The sequence below is a fragment of the Aedes albopictus genome, chromosome 3 (assembly GCF_035046485.1).
Source record: "Aedes albopictus strain Foshan chromosome 3, AalbF5, whole genome shotgun sequence".
NCBI lineage: Eukaryota > Metazoa > Arthropoda > Insecta > Diptera > Culicidae > Aedes > Aedes albopictus.
In genome coordinates, this window is record NC_085138.1 from 203601749 (window position 1) to 203623207 (window position 21459).

Sequence of the window (21459 nt, forward strand, 5' to 3'; positions counted from 1 at the left end):
CGATGAAAAATTCATTGTCTCGCTGTCTGCTGAATTTCAATCACCCACTGATATTCAAAGTCAGCATATTCATCTTCAATTGATTTTTTTGGTTTAAGCACGATTTAAAAGCAAAAACTGCTGCTGGTGGATACCATTCACCTAAAGCAAGCATGATAAATATAATTACGGCAACATATCGACATTTGCGCGCCTTAAATAGCCTAAAACCACAAAAATTCATTTCCAAATTAAAAATTTCATATTCACATTCACTGAGCTCGGACTGAAGATCAAAACAGAACTTCAGCTACAGTTGATTACACTACGAGGCGTCGCTCTCATTGTCTTGCTTTCTCTTTGTCATGTTCATTCTCGGCGTCATGTTGGTGGGAGACTGCATTCGTTCATTTGTGTTCGTTTTCGCACTGATTGAACATCATTGGGTTGATTTTTTTAGGCACTGACTGGGACAGGTAAAATTTTCACTTTTCAAAAAATGTTCAACTCGCTGTAATTTTTCGAAACCGGCATCAAATATTTTCAAATTTTTACTGTAAGTTCATCAACTAGCTGTGTATCAGTGGTCGAAATTTGGAAAAGATCGGGCTATTCTTTACGAAGTTATAAAGGTTCTAGAAAAAGGTATAATTATTCGATAGCCAAGCTGTTATATTTCCGGATTCAATGAACCAAATGCAATGAAATTTTGTTCATTTATGACTTATATAATGAGCTTTTAAAAACATTTGACTAAACTTAAAATTCTTTTCACGGAAGAAAATTATAACGATTAGATAATTTTTCTAATATAACATCAATTTATCCAAAACTTCGTCATCGTTTCAAAATTCGAGATAGTAATTACAGTACATTTAAATTATCTCTAATTGACTTTAATATATTTATGTTTCAAAGGAAAGCAACCAAATAGCCGGCATTTAATTGAAAAAGTAATGGGATGCATATGAAAAATAGATAAATTTACTAAAAAACATAGAAAAAATAAAATCGCTATAACTTGTTTTCTTAATAATAATTTCAAATTAAGTCAACTGTTTTTCAAAGCTCATTATATTAGTCATAAATGAACAAAATTTCATTACATTCTCATTGAATCCGGAGATATAACAGCTCAAAATTGGCTACCGGATAATTATACCTTTTTCTAGAATCTTTATAACTTCGTGAAGAATGGCCCGATAATTTCCAAATTTGAACCACTGATACTCAACTAGTTGATGAACTTACAATAAAAATTTGAGAATATTTTATGCCCTTTTCGAAAAGTTACAGCGAGTTGAACATTTTTTGAAAAGTGAAAATTTTACCTGTCCCAGTTATTTTGAGTATCCCCTGTATGGTTTTCAATGTTTCTCTCATGCAAACTGTATAATTTTAGGTTTATAAGGAGGAGTTCGCCTTATGACTGCTAATTTCCAAATGCTGTGTGGGAAACCTGTTAATATTTCCAAAAATAATCCAAGTTTCGGTATGAATTATGTTAGGCCACTTGCTTCTCACAACATTTTTTACTAGGTCAAACCGTTTTTGATCTGCAGCCAATTGTAAGTGTACGAGTGTACCGATTCTAAAGTGCGCACTTGCGCAGGCTTTAATGAAAAATTTGACGCACAGGCAATCAGTGCGCAAATTGTGCGCTGGTGTATGGATTCGAGTCAATCTTCGCAAAGTGCCCAACACACATTATACCCTGGCGCGCAACGTAGAGGCCGAAGAGAAACTCGTCGAAATGCTAAAAATTCTCGAGGAGCTCAATATAACATCTTCAGCAGTTGAAGCACAGGGATCCTTTAGTGATCTACTTTACCCCGCTGATCAATATCCTCCCAGATGACGGTAGGTATGCTACTTTATAGCTGAACCACATATGCTGAACTCTTGAATGAACAAAGCAGGGCTTCAATTAAACAAATGTTGATGATTATTTCAGCGCGGTACGATGTTGTTAAGTATATACTACGGGCGACTTACATTGTAATAATTAACAAGTTGGCTTTCGTATAGGTAGCCATCAACCATGCCAGAGAACTTTGGCTACATCGTTGATGTAATGTGGACTATGTACTACACAACTTTGATCTCGATATCAATACACAGTTTGGGCCAACAAACAGTTTATCAGCGATTCAGCCAATCAATGACGTATAATTACCACCCGCTTAATAGACGTTTCTGCACGACACTAAGGCGCACGAAGAGTCACGTACAAGGTGCTCACGTTCAGGGCGGCCGGAATACATAGTGCGACTTTGCCCGTGGCACGAAGTTTTGAAGATGCTTCATACTGTGCCTACAAATGCGCACTCGATTGGTCGATAGGGGTGCAGGAATCGAACGCATGCCACGACAAACTGCCCAGCTTTTTGGTAGTTCAATTTCAGCAGAGTGGGGTACAGCTGACAAACCGAGCTTGGGCGTATGTAGATTGAAATTGTGATTTGTCTACAGTCAAGTTCAGTCTGATTTGTAAGCCTGAAGTGTGCGCTTTCGCTTTTTTGACATCCGTTGGATATGTTTTGAATACCAGCTATCGGAAGTAACGCGTTTGTTTTGGACATGCTGAATTGATAGGAATTTTATTCAAGTTTGAAGTGCCATTTGAAGCGTGATCAACGTGGTGAAGATGAAGGCAACGAACTTTATACTTTTGTTATGTTTGGTTAGTATGACTGAAAGCAATCAAGATACTAAGTTTATTTAATATTTATGATTACACAGCGCAACATTTGTTTGTCTCAAGAGCAAACTTATGTGTCTCCGAAGGATTTTGGGCCGCTGAATCCGAGTCCGGGCTCAGATTTGCTCCAACACGTCACAATTTTGAGCTATACCTCAATTTATAGGGAAAAATATGCAATTTTGGGCTTTTTTGACTGCAAGCCATTAAGCGTGGAAATATTTTCTTTAAGAAATCAAAAGGTTAATTGGTCAATTAACATCTAAATTAACGACTCATGCAAAATATTTCGTTTTACCTAAACAAATTTGATAGATTTAAGCATTTTATATTAGTATGAAAACTCGCATGCAACTTTTGGAGGGTGACTTGTATGGGAAATATCGTACCTAACATAAATCGCTTAAAACTATCAAATTCGATTTGATTAAACGAAATATTTTGCATGAGTCGTTAATTTAGATGTTAATTGACCATTTAACCTTTTGGTTTCTCAAAAAAAAATGTTTCCATGCTTAATAACTTGCAGCCAAATAAGCCCAAAATCGCATATTTTGCCCTATAAATTGAGGTATAGCTTAAAATTGTGACGTGTTGTAGCAAATCTGAGCCCGAATTCGGAATCAGCGGCCCAAAATCCTTCGGAGACACATAAGTTTGCTCTTGAGACAGACCAAAAGCTTATTTTTGTTACGCTGTGTTACCAAACTCCCGAAAAATGTGTGCTTCCAACCATTCAGCTTATGTTTGTAGGGTTACACTGAAAAATCAGTTCCATTTATTATAAAACGACGGAGGGTGACTCGGTGATATTGGAAAAATAATATACATTTCTTAAATTGTAATGCAAATCATTCTACAGAACGCACCGCTTCTTCGTGCATAGTTTCCTGTGTTTTAGTTAAAGTTGATCAACCATGCGTCTCCATGTGTTTATCTGAAGTTATGTCGGTGTTTCATTTGCTAAACACTGATTCGTTTTTGATATACTATTTTTTTTTTCGAGGGCCCATATATCCACAGCTATAAAGGCGTGGGTATCCAACATGACGGGTTTGATTCCCGGTCGGTCCAGGAATTTTTCAAAATGCATATTTTCTTAACTTCCTTGGAATAGAGCATCTTCGTGCCACACGATACACATGCAAAATGGTCATTGACAGAGGAAGCTCTCAATTTATAACTGAGGAAGTGCTCATAGAACATTAAGTTGGAGAAGCAGGATTTGTCTCAGTTGGGAAATATGCCTAGGAGAGAAAGAAAGAGAATATATGATTGGAAATATTGAAGAATATAAGTGACAAGTGAAATAGAGCTCTGCAATTAATACACAACATGGCCAGTTGCTTTGTGAATTGAAAACAAGCTTATATGGTACTAATGGCCGTCTTGGTATGACCTAGAGTCTAGAGTGTCTTTGTGTACACGCAGAAGACAGGTGACAGAATTACCGGAAGTGTCGCGAGCCAAAACTGCGCAGGAATAAGCAAGGAAGCACGTTGATGAACAAAAGCGAGGTGATCTAAAAGAAGAAGTGGCACTTCGAGGAACACAACTATGTATAATCCAGTAACAAATGTGTTCATGGGATGTTATCAGGGCAGTTTCGTCGACGGCCTACCGAACCTTATTTTTACCGTTCGGCAAATCCTAAATATTTCTCAATATTATTTGGGATTTTTTGGGCTGGGACTATAACCCTTTCGTGACGACCCAGCGCAATTGTGCTGTTGAACAATAATAGTTTTCCAATTTTATTCATCTCAGTCTTTGTTTTTTATAATGTTAACTGTTTTAATAATTGACCCATTATGCATACTTGTATGTGGGTAAACAAACTTTTGTTTACATTGCATTTGAGATTTACTTCAACAAGTTAAACAAAAAGTGGACAAAATACGTAAAACATGAAAAAGTGTTATCTGTCGCATTTTTTTCCGAGTTATCAAGGTAGTCAAAGCTAGAAATCGAAAGTTGAAGAGTAGTTCTTCTAAATGAAGAACAACAATTGTTGTTTTGTTGGGATATATAAAAGTTCTGGAGAGCCAAAGTTGAGCCATTTGTATAGAGATTTCACTTTTTTGCGCTCCGTCCCAAAAGGGATAAATACAGTGTAAATAAATCAAGCATGACTCTGTATGTACAATTGAAATTGAAGTAAAGTGGACAATGGCCCCAATAAAGCCAAATTGATTTTTTTGGGGCTTTTTCCCACTTTAAGGCTCAAATAACCATAATTTAAGCATCAACTATTAAAAGCAGTTCTTTCTCAATTTCAAAAAGCCACAAATGGAAATTATTTCAGTGTTATCTAGATGCTAAATAGAGTGCAGTAATAGATTTTTATTACCATTGGTTGAAAACTGATCGAAAAAACTGGCTTTGAGTTTCTTAATACGTATGATGGTTTGTTTCCTCTTAATTTAGCTTCAATGGGGCACGTTTGGTGTAGTACAGTCCGGATTCGCTGGTTGGGTCACGACTGCGCCCCGATTAGCGAATCGTGTTCATTCGTTTGAGCAACTGACAACTGATCAAAATGCTCTAGACACACGCAAGTGACGAGAAATACGTCACGGAACACTCACATACTTGCGCAAACGTTCTGTATACAGGAGCTGTGATGCGACGGCGGTCAGACGTCAAACTCGTTTTGACATCTATTTTGACATTGACAGTGCTTTTTAGTTGGGTTTTGCCCCAACCAGTGAACATTCAACCATCGAGACAGCCCATCTAACGAGCTCTCAACGAACGAATCGTCACTGTACTAGTTTTGTAGTTATGAGCTGAATTTTAGTATGGTGAGGTATTATGATTCCTTGCCTAATTTGATGCTGCTTGAGCAAAACTTTTGCTTTTTTACACCGTATTCATAAACCACGTACACCAAAATCATCTCAGACCCCAACATCCCTCCCCCTTGTAGACTTTTGTCCATATGTAAATTTTAAAATTTTTACGAAGCATAGTCTTTGGCCAGACCCCCCTCCCACACCTCAAAAAAAATCTACGTGGTTTATGTACGGCCCCATGTATGCATGCATGCATTACCAAGTGCATTACGGCTTGAGCGACGTGGTTACTTGGGTTGGCAACCAATGACTACATTTTCAATAGGAGAATTGCTTTTAAACATTTTTTTCAATAATGAATATATGTAATGTGAATGTGGACATAGTCTCTCTGAGAGGTCTCGGATATAGAAGAAAAATGATGTTTGTATCAGCCTAAATTAGAGAATTCACATTGAAAAAATATCGAAAAAGCAATACAAAATTTAGGAATAAAAAATGCTTATTTGCTGCATTTTTTTATTAATTATTAATTAATGTGAAACAACGAGCAATAAATTTGATAATAATTTTAGTAAAAAATTCGTTCAAGCCATGCGGCGAAGCCACATAGTTAGATTGAGGAACTAAGGCGGCAGAAGGCTGTAGTTTTCTTTTCTAGATTTTCACGATGACTTTGTCAGAGAAACGTATGTAGAAAATCTCTGGAGATAGCTAGCCAAACTAGAGAAAGGGAACTCTGGGAAGAAAAGGAAGAGTTCAATTGTAGGGAATCCTAGTCGAAATTATTAAATAATTGCCCAATTTTATAAACATTGGTGAAATTCTCAAATTGATTGCAGGCGTAATTTCTGTTTAATATTTTCGTCCGGCATAATAAAATGAAAATTCTTTGTTATATTTTTGTCAACTTTTGTTTTCGAATGTTGTAGGAGTCGTATTTTCTCCTATATTATTCGTAATGGGGATTTTACGGGTGGCTTATTGGGCCTACGTCGACACTCCTGTCTCGCCGCAGGGCCATCGTGCCAGTTCTGTTTAGCGTCCCAACCAACACTAGGTTGTTCGAGACGCACCTTCTTGGTGAACAGACGATAGGGTCGTACCTCCTCAATCTAGCTGAAGTCAGAAGGATAACAGTATCCAGGTGTCTGTGTATTTTATCGAAAAAAAAATCAGTATTCAGTAAGTCACTCACCAAATGAAAGCTAAGGGTCTCCTCTTTCATTTGGTGCTAAGAGGGAAATGTTCTATCGGGGGGTCTAGGACAATGTTTATTTTTTTCGTGATTTCTAGAACAAATGTCCGAGAAATACCCATTTGTATTTGAAATTAACTTCCAATTCATTTCGCGCTTGGAACCAAATGAAAGAATAGACCCTTTTAAGCTATAGCTTTCATTTGCAGGGTGACTTATGGCCGATTTCTTCACCCTGGCTTAAGCGTTAAGCCAGGCTTAACTATATGGGTAAGCCTGGCTTACCGGTTAAGCCGAGGTGAAGAAATCGACCCTTAGCGATACTGATTTTTTTGCTAATAACCCTCGAGCAGTCGCGTCTTCGACTACCTGCAACGGCACTACGTTCACGCTGTGTATCACAAGCGTGCATTTTTCATGGTGCGTGTACTCAGTACACGACGCGACCGCTTCCGGGATAATATTATTCTACCGTAGACACCGTGTACCAGCTAAACACACAACTCTTGCTGTTAGTAAACAGGGTTAAATATTTGTCTTCTTTTTGGACCAATGCTCAAACATCTTGTTTGACTCGATCGAATTTTCAAACTGATGTTGTTTCTTGAGTTCTTTCCTTGTTAAATATTTTTTGACCCTGTGTACTACTAGCCTTAGCTGGCGGTCTTTGTCTTTGTCATCGCTTTGACTCGTAGAAGCGTGAGGTAGGAGCTATGTTGGACGATCTCCTTTTCGACTCACCGTTTTTCAGCCCGAATGTCGGGTCAAAGTCGGGTCTAATTTTAGCGAATGTTGTACCCACATCGCACAACTGTTGGGTCTGTGTTGAGTTTGGTGGTCAAAATAAAAACAGGTCAATGATAGGTTTACATACGTCGGGTTATGCGTCATTAATCACGAACAAAGCTTGAACCGTGCAACAATTAGCGATAAACGTGCAACTTTAGGATGAGGTAGCTTAAGGAAGCGTTCCACTTTTGAGACCCAAACTTCTCTTAGAAAATGGAATTTAAAGTTATTAAAATCCAACGGAACGTACATAGAAGAAATGAGTACATATAGACGTTCACTGGACGTTCACTTATTCAAAACTACATTTTTTTCAGTACTACGTTCAACAATTGGCAAATTACCTGGGCCGGATCACAACGTCCGAGGCTATACTGTCTCAGTCGTTAGGTCAGTTTTTTTTGCGAAAGAACGTACAAACATTTGGATGCGTCATAATATCCTTTGTGGTGTATCTGCATGATCGGATGTCATGTCTCGGATGTTATGATACTGCGCTGGGTAATACGGCATTTTTTTAAATTTTGTCGATTAAAAAACTTTAAGTTTGTTTGTACTATTTGAGGATTATTTTTATGTTGATGAAAAGAAATACATGAAAAGGGAGAATACATAATTGGTTGTGAAACTGTGCATGAAGTGAAAAATATAGAGCTTCATTTACACAACAGCGGGGTTTTATCAGTGACATCCTTTTGTTTCAAGCTCTTTCAATAAAAAAAAATACATGTCAAGTGGGTCTCCAAATAGCCTACGGCTATGGACCGCCAATCCAGAGACGGCGGGTTCGGTTCCCTTTCGGGTCTAGAAAATTTTCTCGACTCCCTGGGCATAGTGTATCATTGTGCTTGCCTCACAATATACAAAAACTTATGCAATGGCAGGCAAAGAAATCCCTTCAATTGATAACTGTGGAAGTGCTCAGAGAACACTCAAAGAACAAAGAACACTAAGTACTTTAACTGGCAGGCCAAGTCCCAGTGGGGAATTAGAGCCATAGAGAAGAAAAAGAATGTCAAGTGTAAAAAATGCATTTCAATTTTAACCCACGAGCGATAGCGCTGTTGTATTTTGTGAAACACGTTAAAAAATTCTCGCTTTTTGTACTCAGCATTGGCGTGGTGCTGGCGGTTGTGGACAACCGCGCGAGTTACGGAAGCTTAAGGGGCGAAACGTTCGCTAGTATTTTTCGCTTCAGCTAGTAATAAAACACCAGGGGACTCCATTTTAACTATTCCCAACAAATGTAAATTCATAGGTATATAAGAAGCTCCCCCCCACAAATTCGGCAAATTTCAATGTATCGAGGAACGGTTGACAGCGTAAGAATGTTATCTGTGTTATATGTTGTGCGATTAGCCTTTTGAAATGTTCTATATTTGTAGTATCCCCTTGAAAAAGGCCCAATAAAAGAGCCGAAACGTCGGGCAAAGCAAAACGAGCCGTTTTGAAAAGTCCAAGACTGAGAAAGCCAGTTTTTTCGGAATAACAATATTACCAGTCGTACTAATCCAGCATAATTCACAACAGCTATAGAAGGTGCCATATGATCAGTGCTCAATATCTCAAATTCCATGCGCTCCAAATTCCGAGATATCGTTTCACTCCAGATTACCCTACACTTTCTTCAATCGCTCGATGTTACAATGTATTGATGGATGAACTTTTGGCGTAATTGTTACAAGGATCATTAAATCATATTTCAAATGGACATTTTTGTCGTGAAAAATATTTTATTTTTAAGCCACCGAGGGGCAGTCCATTTATTACGTAAGGGAATTTTCACAATTTTTCGACACCCCACCCTCATTTAAGATTTTTTGTATGAGAACCAAAATACTTTTGTATGGCGCGTAACATTTCTCAACACTCCCTCCCCCATAAATCCCAACGTAATTTATGGACGGCCTCCTACCCCCCTTTCCTACCATATATTTGAATGGGACGTCACAATGTGACGTAATTCATTAGAATACTTTACTAATACGCAATTTTTAGGTGGACGTTTTTAACCTTTTGGAGCCGATTTTTTTCGCCGCTGTCGACGCAACCTCGCTGGTGTTGAACACGTTTGTTATGCTCGGTTTTATCGCCGGGGTCATATATGACCCCTCCGGCTCCAAAGGGTTAAAGGTCTACTGATTTATATAGGGTATCGGCTCCGTAAAGCGTTATACGCGATTGAGCCCCAAATAAATGAACTAGATAAAAAAAAAAAAGATTTATATAGGGTATTGGTTCCCTTCTTAAGCATGTGGCTCCCATTTTCATCTTACGAAAAACAAAGGATTGAAGCGCTGTTTGTTTTTTTTTTCTTATTTTTGTATTTTTCATTAGAAGTGATCACCCATGGAAACAAAAAGAACGGAATCAATCGGTGCCGTAATTGCTTGTTTTTGAATAAGATGTATATGGGAGCGTGAGATCACTGATGGCACACATATCTTATTGATCCATTCTGTAAGTTTACACCCAAGAAGGCAAATTGAGTTTTTGGGGGCGAAAAATAAATCACAAGTCAATGAGGAACATTTTTAATCTATTAAATCTTCATTTAAAAATATGTTTTAGCTCCATTACCATTGATTGAAGGATCATTAGTGGGAATCACTATAGAAAAATACTTACACTCAGTAGCAAAAAAAAAGCCGAGCAGAATTTTCTTGCTAAAATCCGTCACGTTCAATTTTCTATAACTTTGGCAATTGTCAATAAGGGTACTCACTAAACAGATTAAATTGCTGCGTAAGCCATAATTTTCTGCTTTTTTGAAATGTTCCATGATTTTGCGAATGAAATAATCAAAGATTGCCTTGGTGAGCGCGAAGTTTAATCAGTTTAATCAGTTTACGCTGTTAAATGAATCCCCCAAATATTTTTGGCTGAAAATTTCACCACTTCATCATCAGTATATTGGTAATTTATGGCCAAAATTTCAAATTAATAGAAATTTCAAATTTTGAGTCATGATAACTTATATAAAAAATGTCACTTTTGAATATATTATTTCCAAAAATCCGCATTTTAGTGAAAAATTGAAGTAGCTTTATGAAAATTTGAAAATTTCACTGCAGCTTCAGAAAATATAGGAAATGATGAGGTCAATTTTGAATCAGTTCCATCCAGTGGTTTGTGCCACAGCCATCGTCAAAGTTGAAAAACTTAAGGGTGTCTACAGTTTTCACCTTGTATTGATCATACTAAAACACCGGTGCAGAAGAAAAGCCGAGGTCGATTCGTTCCATTTATATTTAGTGCTGAGTTTTTAACAAGCAATCAATATTGTACGACAAATTATCTCAAATTTTCGGGTGTTATGCTATTTATTTATGATATCTTACACGTAACACATAGTGTGTTACGCGTTACGCGTAATGCGTTACATACATATGTCAATCAATAACTAAGTTTTGTAGAATTCAAAATGTTGGCTACTGGTAGAACCAATCCTTACACAACTTTCTGGATGAAATTTGTTCTAGCCTGGATGTCTGTTCTCTGTGGTAAAACCTTATTATTAACAAATAAGTTGGCGGGAATTACTTGGTAACGCATAGTAACATATAGTAACACATGTAACATCACAATAAGGTTTTTAGAGTTGCCAACATTTGTAAAACAAAACTTGTCTGTTGATTGACATAAGTATGTAACACATTACGCGTAACGTGTAACACACTATGTATTACGTGTGGGATATCATAAATAAGTAGCATAACACTCGAAAATTTAAGTACTTAAGTGTTTAAGTAAATGTGTTGTACAATATTAATTGTTTATTAAAAGTTTAGAATTAAACATACATGGAATGACCTGACCTCGGCTTTTTTCGGTTTCAGTACAACCTCTAGACACCCATATTAGTTCTTCAACTTTGACGATGACTATGGCCCAAACCATTGAATGCAGATGGTTCAAATTTTGATCACATCATTTCCTATTCTGACACTGCAGTGGAATTTTCGTAAAGCTACTTCAATTTTTCACGAAAATACGGATTTTTGAAAATGACATGTTCAAAAGTGACATGTTTTATATAAGTTATCATAACTCAAAATTTACTCATGATGAAGTGGTGAAACTTTCAGCCAAAAATATTAATAATTGCCAAAGTTATAAAATATTGAACATGACGGAGCAAAATTCGGCTCGGCTTTTTTATTTCTACTGAACTGAGTGTATTATTAGTGTATGCTGAAATACAATAATTCAGACAACAGAATGTTTTAGGGGGCGAAATCTACTACATTTACCCTACATATTAATGAAGGGAAAATTTTCTGTCTCCAGATTAACCTTCCGTAACTCGCGCGGTTGGCCACCACCGTCAACACCACGCTAATGCTGAGTACAAAAAGCGAGATTTTTTCAACGTGTTGTACAAAATACAACAGCGCGATCGCTCGAGAGTTATAAAAAAACCTAATAACGTATGCGTAGACTTTTTTCAAAGTGACCTAGAAAAATATCATAGCTACTAAATATTAATATGTGTTTTTTTTTGTTCACAAATATGTGTTGTTTATACAAGTAAAAATAATGTAGGCCTTTGAAGGCAGTTTTATTGAACTTAGTGTGGACTTTAGTCACAGTATTCGAGAAAAAAAATGTTCACATATTTGTCAATACTTTTTACTATTTTTAACATTTTATCAATGAAATATAATACATTTTTAGTAGTGTGGAATCTTATTTTTACGTTTTCTTGCAAATAAGCATTTCGAAATCATTGAGAATATCATGAATGTTAAGAAAAACCAACATATTTCATCTTATTTCGTCTTATAGTTTTATCATGCTAATCCGCATTGCAGATTCGTGTCAAAACAGGAAATCATCCTTACCATGACATTTACGAATGAACTTAGTTGATGACATCCGAATGAAGCAAAAGTCATCAACATTTTTAACCTTCATCCAGCCAACGTACATTTTCCACCTTCGGAAAAGCACAAAAATGATCATACCTTTTTTTGTTTTCCGATGGATTTTGATGAAATTTTCACAACTTCCCGAAAAACTCTTCTAGTTTATTATGCCGGAGACATGGGTGACTGGTCCACATGGTTCCGGAGTTATTCCGGATTGTCTTGGGGTACCAAAATTGGCCACATACTTTGCGCTACATATATCTCAAGATCCCGATGAGATAGAAGTATAGTGTCTTCGGCGAATTTGTTCAGCAGGTTAAGAACTAACTGACAACGGCGACTTTGGTTCGCGATTCGGCCGCTAGGTGGCGCCAGTGGCAAAAATGTTCAAACCCTCATATCTCAGAAACCTGATAGAATAGAATGATGCTGTCTTCGGCAACATTTTTCAGCAAGCTCCGAACTATCTGATAGTAAAGTATTTGGTTTGGGATTTATCCGCTAGGTGGCGCATTGTGCTGAAAAATTCAAACACGTTTATCTCGATACCCTAATGAGGTGCAAGCATGTCGTTTTCAGCAAAGTTGTTCAGCAGGCGAATCTATCTGACAATGGCGTCTTTGGTTCGAGAATCGTCCGCTAGGTGGCACCAGGGTAAAAAATCTTCAAACTTCTATATCTCAGAATCCTGATAAGATAGAATGATGCCGTCTTCAACAAAGTTCTTCAGCAAACTAAAAACTGTCTGATAGTTGAGTCTTTGATTCTTGATTTATTCGCTAGGTTATTCGCTACAGCGTCTTTGACACCCTGCAGACAAATTTTGTCACCCCACAATGTTGCTCCGTTTTTTCTTCCGGGAATGTCTCCGGGAATGTCTCCGGGAATTTCTACAGGAACTCTTCCGGAAGTTTTTCCAGGAATTTCTTCTGGAATTTCTCTAGAAACTCCTCTGGAAATGTCTCCGGGAATTCCTTCGGATTTTTTTCCAGGACTTCCTCTAGGACCCACATCAGGACCTCCTGCGGATATTCGTTCAGGAATTACTTCGGTAATTTTCCCAGGAATTCTTCTGGGAATTTCTCCAGGAATTCTTCTGGGAATTTCTCCAGGAATTCTTTCAAGAATTTCTCCAGGCTGGATTTATCCGAGAACTTTTTCTAGGAGTTCCTCCAGGCAAATCTCCGGGAATGTCTCCGGGAATTTCCTCGGGAATTTCTTCAGCAATCCCGCCAGGAATTGCTTTGGAAATTTCTTCAAGAAATTGTCCGGGAAATCCTCCAGAAATTCTTCCAGGATTTCCTCCGGGAATTCCTCCGGAAATTTGTTCAGGAAAATTTCCGGTTTTTTTTTTCAAAAAAGTCCACTGGGAATTTCTCCAGGAAGTCTTCCGTGACTTTTTTTTCAGAAAACTCTCTGGGAATTTCTCCAGGAATTCCTTTGGGAATTTCTCTAAGTATTCCTCCTTTGTTTTCTTCAGGAATTCCGCCGGGAATGTCTCTGGAAATTCTCCCTGGAATTTCTCCAGAAATTTCACTAAAAATTTCTTCAGGAAATCCTTCCAATTTTTTTCCTGGAATTCCACTAGGAATTTCTTTACGATTCCCTCCAGGAAATTCTCCTGGAATTCTTCTAAGACTCCCACCAGCAGTTCCTCCGGTGATTCCATCAGTAATTTCTCCAGGACTTTTTCCGGGATTATCTCCAGGAATTCTCCCGGGGATTCCTTCTGGAATTCCCTCAGGGGATGCCTCCAGCGATTCTTCCAGGAATTTTCTTCGGGGAATCCCCCAGGAAGGAGGATTCCCTGAAGAATTTACCAGAGGAATTGCTGGAGAAATCACCGGAGGGATTCCTACAGACATTTCCTGAGGAATTCCTGAAGGAAGTCCTCGAGGGATTCGCAGAGGAATACATGATGAAATTCCCAGAGGATTTCCTGAGCAAATCCTGAAGATTTCCTTTAAAAATTTCCGGAGGAATTTCAGAAGAGTTCCCGGAGAAATTCCTAAAAGAATTCTTGGAGGATTTTTTGGAAGATTTCCAGAAGAAATTCCCAAAACAACTCCTGGAGGATTTCCTGGAGAAATTTCCGGAGACATTTTCGGAGGAATTCTTGGAGAAATTCCCGGAGGAATTACAGGATAAATTCCCGGAGGTATTCGTAAAGGAAGTCCTAGATGAATAGGACAGACCGATGAAGTACTACATTTATAGTAATGAGCTGAATTATAGTATGGTGAGAAGGACAATTCTCCGTTTCTGCAGTGAAATGGTGCAAAAAGCGTGGGTATTATGATTCCTTGCCTAATTTGATGCTGTTTGAGCAAAACTTTGGGCAACAGTGTTGTTGTTTACTCCATTTCTTGCAACATAAACAACATTCCAAAGTTTTGCTCAAACAGCATCAAATTAGACAAGGAATCATAATGCCCACGCTTTTTGTACCATTTAATTGCAGAAACAGAGAACTGACCTTCTCTCCATACTAAAATTCAGCTCATTACTACAAATCTAGTACTACACCGAACGTGCCACATTCCGGGATAAATTCTCGAAGGTTTTGTAAGAAAAAAAAAATCACGGAAACCTTCCTGAAGAGATTCATGGAGAAATTACCAGAGGATTTTTTTGAAAAAAAAAACGACAGTTTTCCTTAGAAAATTCCCGGATATGTTCCTGGAGAAACTCCTGGAAAAATTCCCGGAGAGGAATTCTTGGAGGAATTCTTATCCACTTATCCGCGATCAGTAATGGCGGCGGCGGGCATATCCAACCGGTTCAGAATTTGACGTTTCTTGGGGGAAAGTCAAAACAGTTTCATTCTCCTCCTCACCCCTTCACCCACCGATCGGTGGCGCCAACCGATTGCGATCCCCACGAAACGTCAAAATTCGAATCGGTAGGTTGTGCCCGTCGCCGCCATTACCGCTCGCGGATAAGTGGATAGAACATCCTAGAAGAATTCCTGAAGAAATTTCCGGAGGAATTCCCGGAGGCACTCATGGACGAATTCCTGGGAAAATTTCCAGTGAAATTCCAGAAGAAAATCTTAGAAAAAAAGTCCGGAGGAATTTCTGGAAAAATTCCCAGAAGAATTTCCGCAGAAATTGCCGAAGGAATTCTTGAGGGGAGTCCTAGAGGAAATCCTGTGGAAATTTCCTGAGAAATCCCCGGAGGAATTCCTGGAGGATTTCTTAGAGGATTTCCCGGAGGAACTTCTGAAGGATTCCCGGCAGATTTCCTAAAGAAATTCCTGAAGGAAGTTCTTGAGGATTTCTCAGTGGAATTCTTGGATAAATTCCCGATGGAATGCCTGAAGAAATTCCTGGAAAAATTTCCGGAAGAGTTCCTGTAGAAATTCCCGGAGACATACCTGGAAGAAGAAACGGAGTAAAAGAAGCAATATTGTAAAGGGTGTCCACGATGAAATTCGCACACAGAAAATATTATAAAACTTTTGATTGCGTTCGCCAATATTGCTAATTTTTTGACCATGAATAGTATTTCTTCGTGGACACCCTTTAGGGCGACAAAATTTGTCTGCAGGGTGTCAAAGACGTTGCTAAAGTATTGCCTCTTGTACCACCGTACTCGTCAGTCTACTATCCTGCCAAATGGCTCTTAGCTTGTTGAACAACTATGCTGAAAATGGAATACTTTTTGGTAATAAGGGTGTTCATACAAATATTTTCTTAATACTAGACGGAACCTATCGAATAATATCAGAACCAAGGACACCAGATACGAGGGCCCATATAGCCGAGGCGGAAAACGCACGGGTATTCAGCATGACCATGCTGAGGGTGACGGGCTCGATTCCCGGTCGGTCCAGGATCTTTTCGTAAAGGAAATTTCCTTGACTTCCTTGGGCATAGAGTATCTTCGTGCCTGCCACACGATATACACATGCAAAATGGTCATTGGCAGAGGAAGCTCTCAGTTAAAAACTGTGGAAGTGCTCATAGAACACTAAGCTGAGAAGCAGGCTTTGTCCCAGTGAGGACGTTACGCCAAGAAGAAGAAGAAGAAGACACCAGATACGTCTTACTTCCTTTTAACTTTCAGAAAAGTTTGCTGGATGTTTTCCGATTTTTGAGATAAAGAGTTTTTAGCTTGCTGAAGAACTTTGTTGAAAAGACGGCATCATTCTGTCTTATCAGGATTCTGAGATATAGAAGTTTGAAGATTTTTGACCCTGGCGCCACCTATGCGGACGATTCTCGAACCAAAAACGCCATTGCCAGATAGTTCTTAGCCTGCTGAACAACTTTGCTGAAAACGGCATGCTTGCACCTCATTAGGGTATCGAGATATATGTTATTGAATTTTTCAGACACAATGTGCCACCTAGCGGATAAATCCCAAACCAAATATTTTACTATCAGATAGTTCGGAGCTTGCTGAAGAATTTTGCCGAAAACAGCACCATTCTATTCTATCAGGTTTCTGAGATATGATGATTTAAACATTTTTGCCACTGGCGCCGCCTAGCGGCCGAATCGCGAACCAAAGTCACCGTTGTCAGTTAGTTCTTAACCTGCTGAACAAATTCGCCGAAGATACTATACTTCTATCTCATCGGGATCTTGAGATATATGTAGCGCACAGTATGTGACCAATTTTGGTACCCCAAGACAATCCGGAATAACTCCGGAACCATGTGGACCAGCAGTGCTTGAAATTGAGTGAATATGAATTGTACGATCAGTCATCAGCGCCAACCATCACTACGAACGAACACGCACAGTGAACAAAGAAAAACCGAACCAACCGCGACCACTATTCCTCATCGGTCGGTTGGCTGGTGAAGCATATTGACTGGTAACGATTGTTTCTCACTTGCTGCGGTGAGGCTGAAGACACGTAAATGATTCAGTGGATTTATTTTTTGCTCAAAACTTGTAAAAACAATCAATTTGTTCATGAGAGAATGATGGACGTGACTATTATAATCGATTTAATTTGAGTTTATGTCATTCGCACTGTAATAACGAGATAAAATCAAGTATATTCATTTCCGTATACACCGGCGAAGAGAGAGATTCAGAGAGCCGCACGGCGCTGAATCGTCGTTCCTCACTCTCACTCATATTTTTTATTGCTCCCGCTCCCACTTGCTTCTGAAGCATGTTTGCCAATGAAGGCATATTGCTACCGCTTTGGGTTGAAAAGCGCCGGTCAAAGTAGAGCAAATTTTGATTCGTCTGAGGTAAAACGCTTCAATTTTCAAGCGCTGTGGACCAGTCACCCATGTCCCCGGCATAATAAACTAGAAGAGTTTTTCGGGAAGTTGTGAAAATTTCATCAAAATCCATCGAAAAACAAAAAAGTTATGACCATATTTGTGCTTTTCCGAAGGTGGAAAATGTACGTTGGCTGGATGAAGGTTAAAGTCATATTAATTATCCAAACACTTGGATATCAATAAAATCACCAGAAAACTTAAAATGCAAGCAACATAAAACAGAAGTTCCTATTTTTCATTGGGAAAGCATAAGATTTTCCGTGGGTTTGTCTGCCTGGCTTCTAGAAAGATGTTTCATGCAAACATATCTTGACACCATTAACACCTATCCGGAGAAGTGGCCAGTGTATCCGAAACCTCTAGAAACATGGTCCAATACTCTTGTTTTGCAAAATCATAAAGTTTGATATGTCGCAAGCTAGATTTCAGAACCGGTCAGTAAGTGGCCACTTTCCTGAGGGCACCTGGGTCCGGAACATCCGGAGAAGTGGCCAGTGTATCTGAAATCTTTAGAAACATGGTCTAATACTCTTGTTTTGCAAAATCATGAAGTTTGATATGCCGCAAGCTAGTTTACGAAAGCAAATTATTGGTTGCACCTCTATCTGATAAGGAGGTTACCCCAGTACCCCCGGTCATAAATCCAGAACAACGGAAAAATCCGGAACCATGAACCCGGTTACACAAACTAGAAGGATTTTGTGATCGACTGTCAAAATTTCATTAACTTACGTTGAGAAATGGCTGAGAATCAGATTTTTGAAGTTTTGAAATTGGGTGCAAAATGAGGCTCAGGCACATAGGTGTTAACTTATAGTAATGGTCAAATCACATTCAGGAATGATTCTATGAGTTAGGCCATTTTACCCGACCTTGGCACCTTGTTCACCTAATAAACTACACTAGTTTACAGCATTTTTGAACTTGGTAAGCTGATGATCATTTTTGGTGTAGAATCATGCTCTGAGTTCAAAAACGTGAAGGAAAAAAAATTAAAGTAGAGCGGATCTTTTTTCGACTTTCCATACAAAGATGATGATTTGAAATCGATTTTTGTTCTGTTTTTAAGCAAAGTCGCTAACTTCACATATCTCATTCTCCGTAATAAATGCTCCGATTGAGCTGATTTTTTTTTACTGTAACTCGCCTACATATGAAATGTCAAATAAACGTTGAGAAAGAATTTTAAGATTGTTTTTTTCTTATTAAATAAAAAAATACATTTCTTCAAATATTTAAAAAAAAATGCTAAAATTTAAGGAGATTATCCCAAAAACTCGCCAATATCTTGAATTTCATCAATCTAACGCAAAACCTGCATTCAGATGATCGAATGGTATTGTATTGAGCTTTTAATTTACGGAAAAAGATTTGAAATTGGTTGAACAAAACGCAAGATATTTGAATTTTAGTAAATTCCATATTTAAAAAAAATGTAAAACTCGATATTGAGCTAAAACTGGAAAACTGCTCTACTTAAAATTTTTTGAAGCGCGGTTTCGAAATCAGCCCTAAATTGTGCTTCAAAAATTGTGGTCGATGACAGAAGTTCACGACTTTCGTTTTATTTTGTAAACTAGTGCTATTGAGGAAAAATGTCGCTGGCGTCACCGCCGTAACATGTCACAGCGAAAAAGTATGAAGTTTGACAGTTAGAAGGGAACTCCAGTGACATTCGTCCTGTGTTTCAAACTATCGACATTGTGGACCCAATCTAGCGTACAAGGACCTCAAGCGTGTCAACATAAGAAGTTGAAATATTCGGCTTAAAATAATGCTAATTTGGTAACGAGGTGGCACTACATGAAGATTATTCTCATTGTCCTCCCACATGCTAAAAATACTATATTATTATTTTTATATGTTATAATATTTCTATACTCAACAGGTTCACCTGACAACAGCGAAGCCATTTCTCGAAAACTTACTGATTCAAGTTGCTCATTCCCTGTCGTCGTCAACTCCTGACGATCCCAATTCGCACGTGAGTGACTTTCGCGCCCAGCCTAGGGCGGACTCGCGTTCCGAAAATTATGAAGTCGAACCCATGGATGATGATGACAAAAATAGCACAGTCACTGAACAACAGGACGAATCGTTGTCACCCACTCCAGCTCCGGGAATCCTTTCCAATGTGAAAGGATTTCGGTTGTTTCCGTGGCAGAGAAGCGATAACAATAGCACCGAGTTGTATTCTGATATAATTGGCAACATAATTGGATCAGCACGTGAACGGATCACGGCTGCCTTTCAGCGTCTTATTTCTCCTTTGCAACGACATCGACAACTGTATCACCGCCAACAAGAACAAATGCAGCCGCACCAAAGCGATGCCCCAAGCGAAAACTTAATGAATTCACTTATTAAGAATGAAACGAGCAAAACCGACAGCAGTTCAACAACTGTAGCGACCGTTGTCGAAGATGAGTTCAAATTGTCTTCCAATGCAAGCGAGCTTCCATCGCAAGAAAAAATGAATCACGACGAATCAGCTACAAAAGACAAAGAAATCTCATCAGATGCAGTTGATCAGATGGCGGAAAACAAAAACAATGACCAAGTTGAAACTAGTTCGGAATTTGTTGGATTAGCATTGCCTATTGAGGAATCTAACCACCAGCCAAAAGTATCATTTCATCTCGACAGCGATTATGCTTTCGAAGCAAATGAGTCTGGAATTATTGGTCCTATTCAGGCAGAAAAAGGGTTTCTAGCGAAAAGATTAGAACACATTTCCAAAAGGCTAAATGAGACTCGCAATCAATTTCGAGCTAGAACAATACAAGCCGTCTCTTCGTTGGTCCCCCTCGTACAACTAGTCGCCGAGCGCAGGAGGAGAGGCCGCAAAATCGTCAATTCATTGGAAACAGAAACGACAAGTGGAGGCTCGGTGGGAAATTATGGCACAGCAAAAAATAATGAAGAAAATAATTTTCCTTTACCGCCGCATTTATCTCGTCTGTCGAGTAATTTATTGGCCCTGCATCCCAGGAGCAAGGAACGACGAGCTGCCCTAGTGTTTCAGAACGCATTCAACAACTATGCTCAACTAGTAATTAATGGTCGAAACGCATCTACAGGCGATGGAAATTCAATCTCGAACACGATTGAACAAAAAGACGGAAATGGCAATTATTCTGCTGGCGGGGATGCAGCAGGTGACGGTGTCAACATCGGCGGTGTTGGTGAGGAAGGCAGCGCCAACCACGTTGACGGCGACAACGCAGACAACGACGACAACGACGACGACGACGATGACGATGCCAACGATGACGACGATGAGTATGGAAACAAGGACGACATTGGAATCGCCGGTACCGTCTCCGCTGCCGCCGGTGAGGAAGTCATTGATAACAACGTCTCTAGCCGTGCGAGCCGTATTTCAGCCACCGAACGAATGAACATGCAAAGCATGGCAACGGTTGGAATATTAATTCTTGAAGTGTTCGGTTCAATAGCAGGCTTAACCTGGGGTGCATTCAACCAACTACAATTGCTTTTTCCGTAGTTCAGAGTTCCAGTGCCATTGTGATTCGTGTCCTCGAAGGGAGATTTAATCGCAGTAATGCCTCCGTCGTTATTGTTGCTGGGTTGGGTTGTGCTTTGGGACGGCTCCACACCAACCCCCACCGACCCCACGATAACGATCAAACTTGGAATATTTTGCTAATAGTGAAAGTGTGATAATGCATAATAGATAAACTATCATGTTGTAAATATACTAATTGTTATATATGGAATAAGATGACAAAATATAAGGTTATCGTTTTTTATTCACAGTTATATCATAGCCCAAAATATAAATAATAGGAATTTCGCGAATAAGCTTCTGAGGACTTGGCCGCTTTAGTTATCTCCTACACACTTTATTTTAGGTG

At 38.8% G+C, this 21459-nt stretch overlaps 1 protein-coding gene across 1 annotated transcript; it reads left to right on the forward strand.

The window, feature by feature from the left end:
* The first annotated feature begins 1867 nt into the window (after positions 1-1867).
* Positions 1868-21339, forward strand: LOC109404999 (uncharacterized). The gene is made up of 2 exons (XM_029863341.2): positions 1868-2662; positions 19470-21339. Exons 1-2 carry the CDS (start codon positions 2627-2629, stop codon positions 21087-21089), a joined length of 1656 nt encoding a protein of 551 aa, XP_029719201.2. The 5' UTR covers positions 1868-2626; the 3' UTR covers positions 21090-21339.
* Positions 21340-21459: the final 120 nt, after the last annotated feature.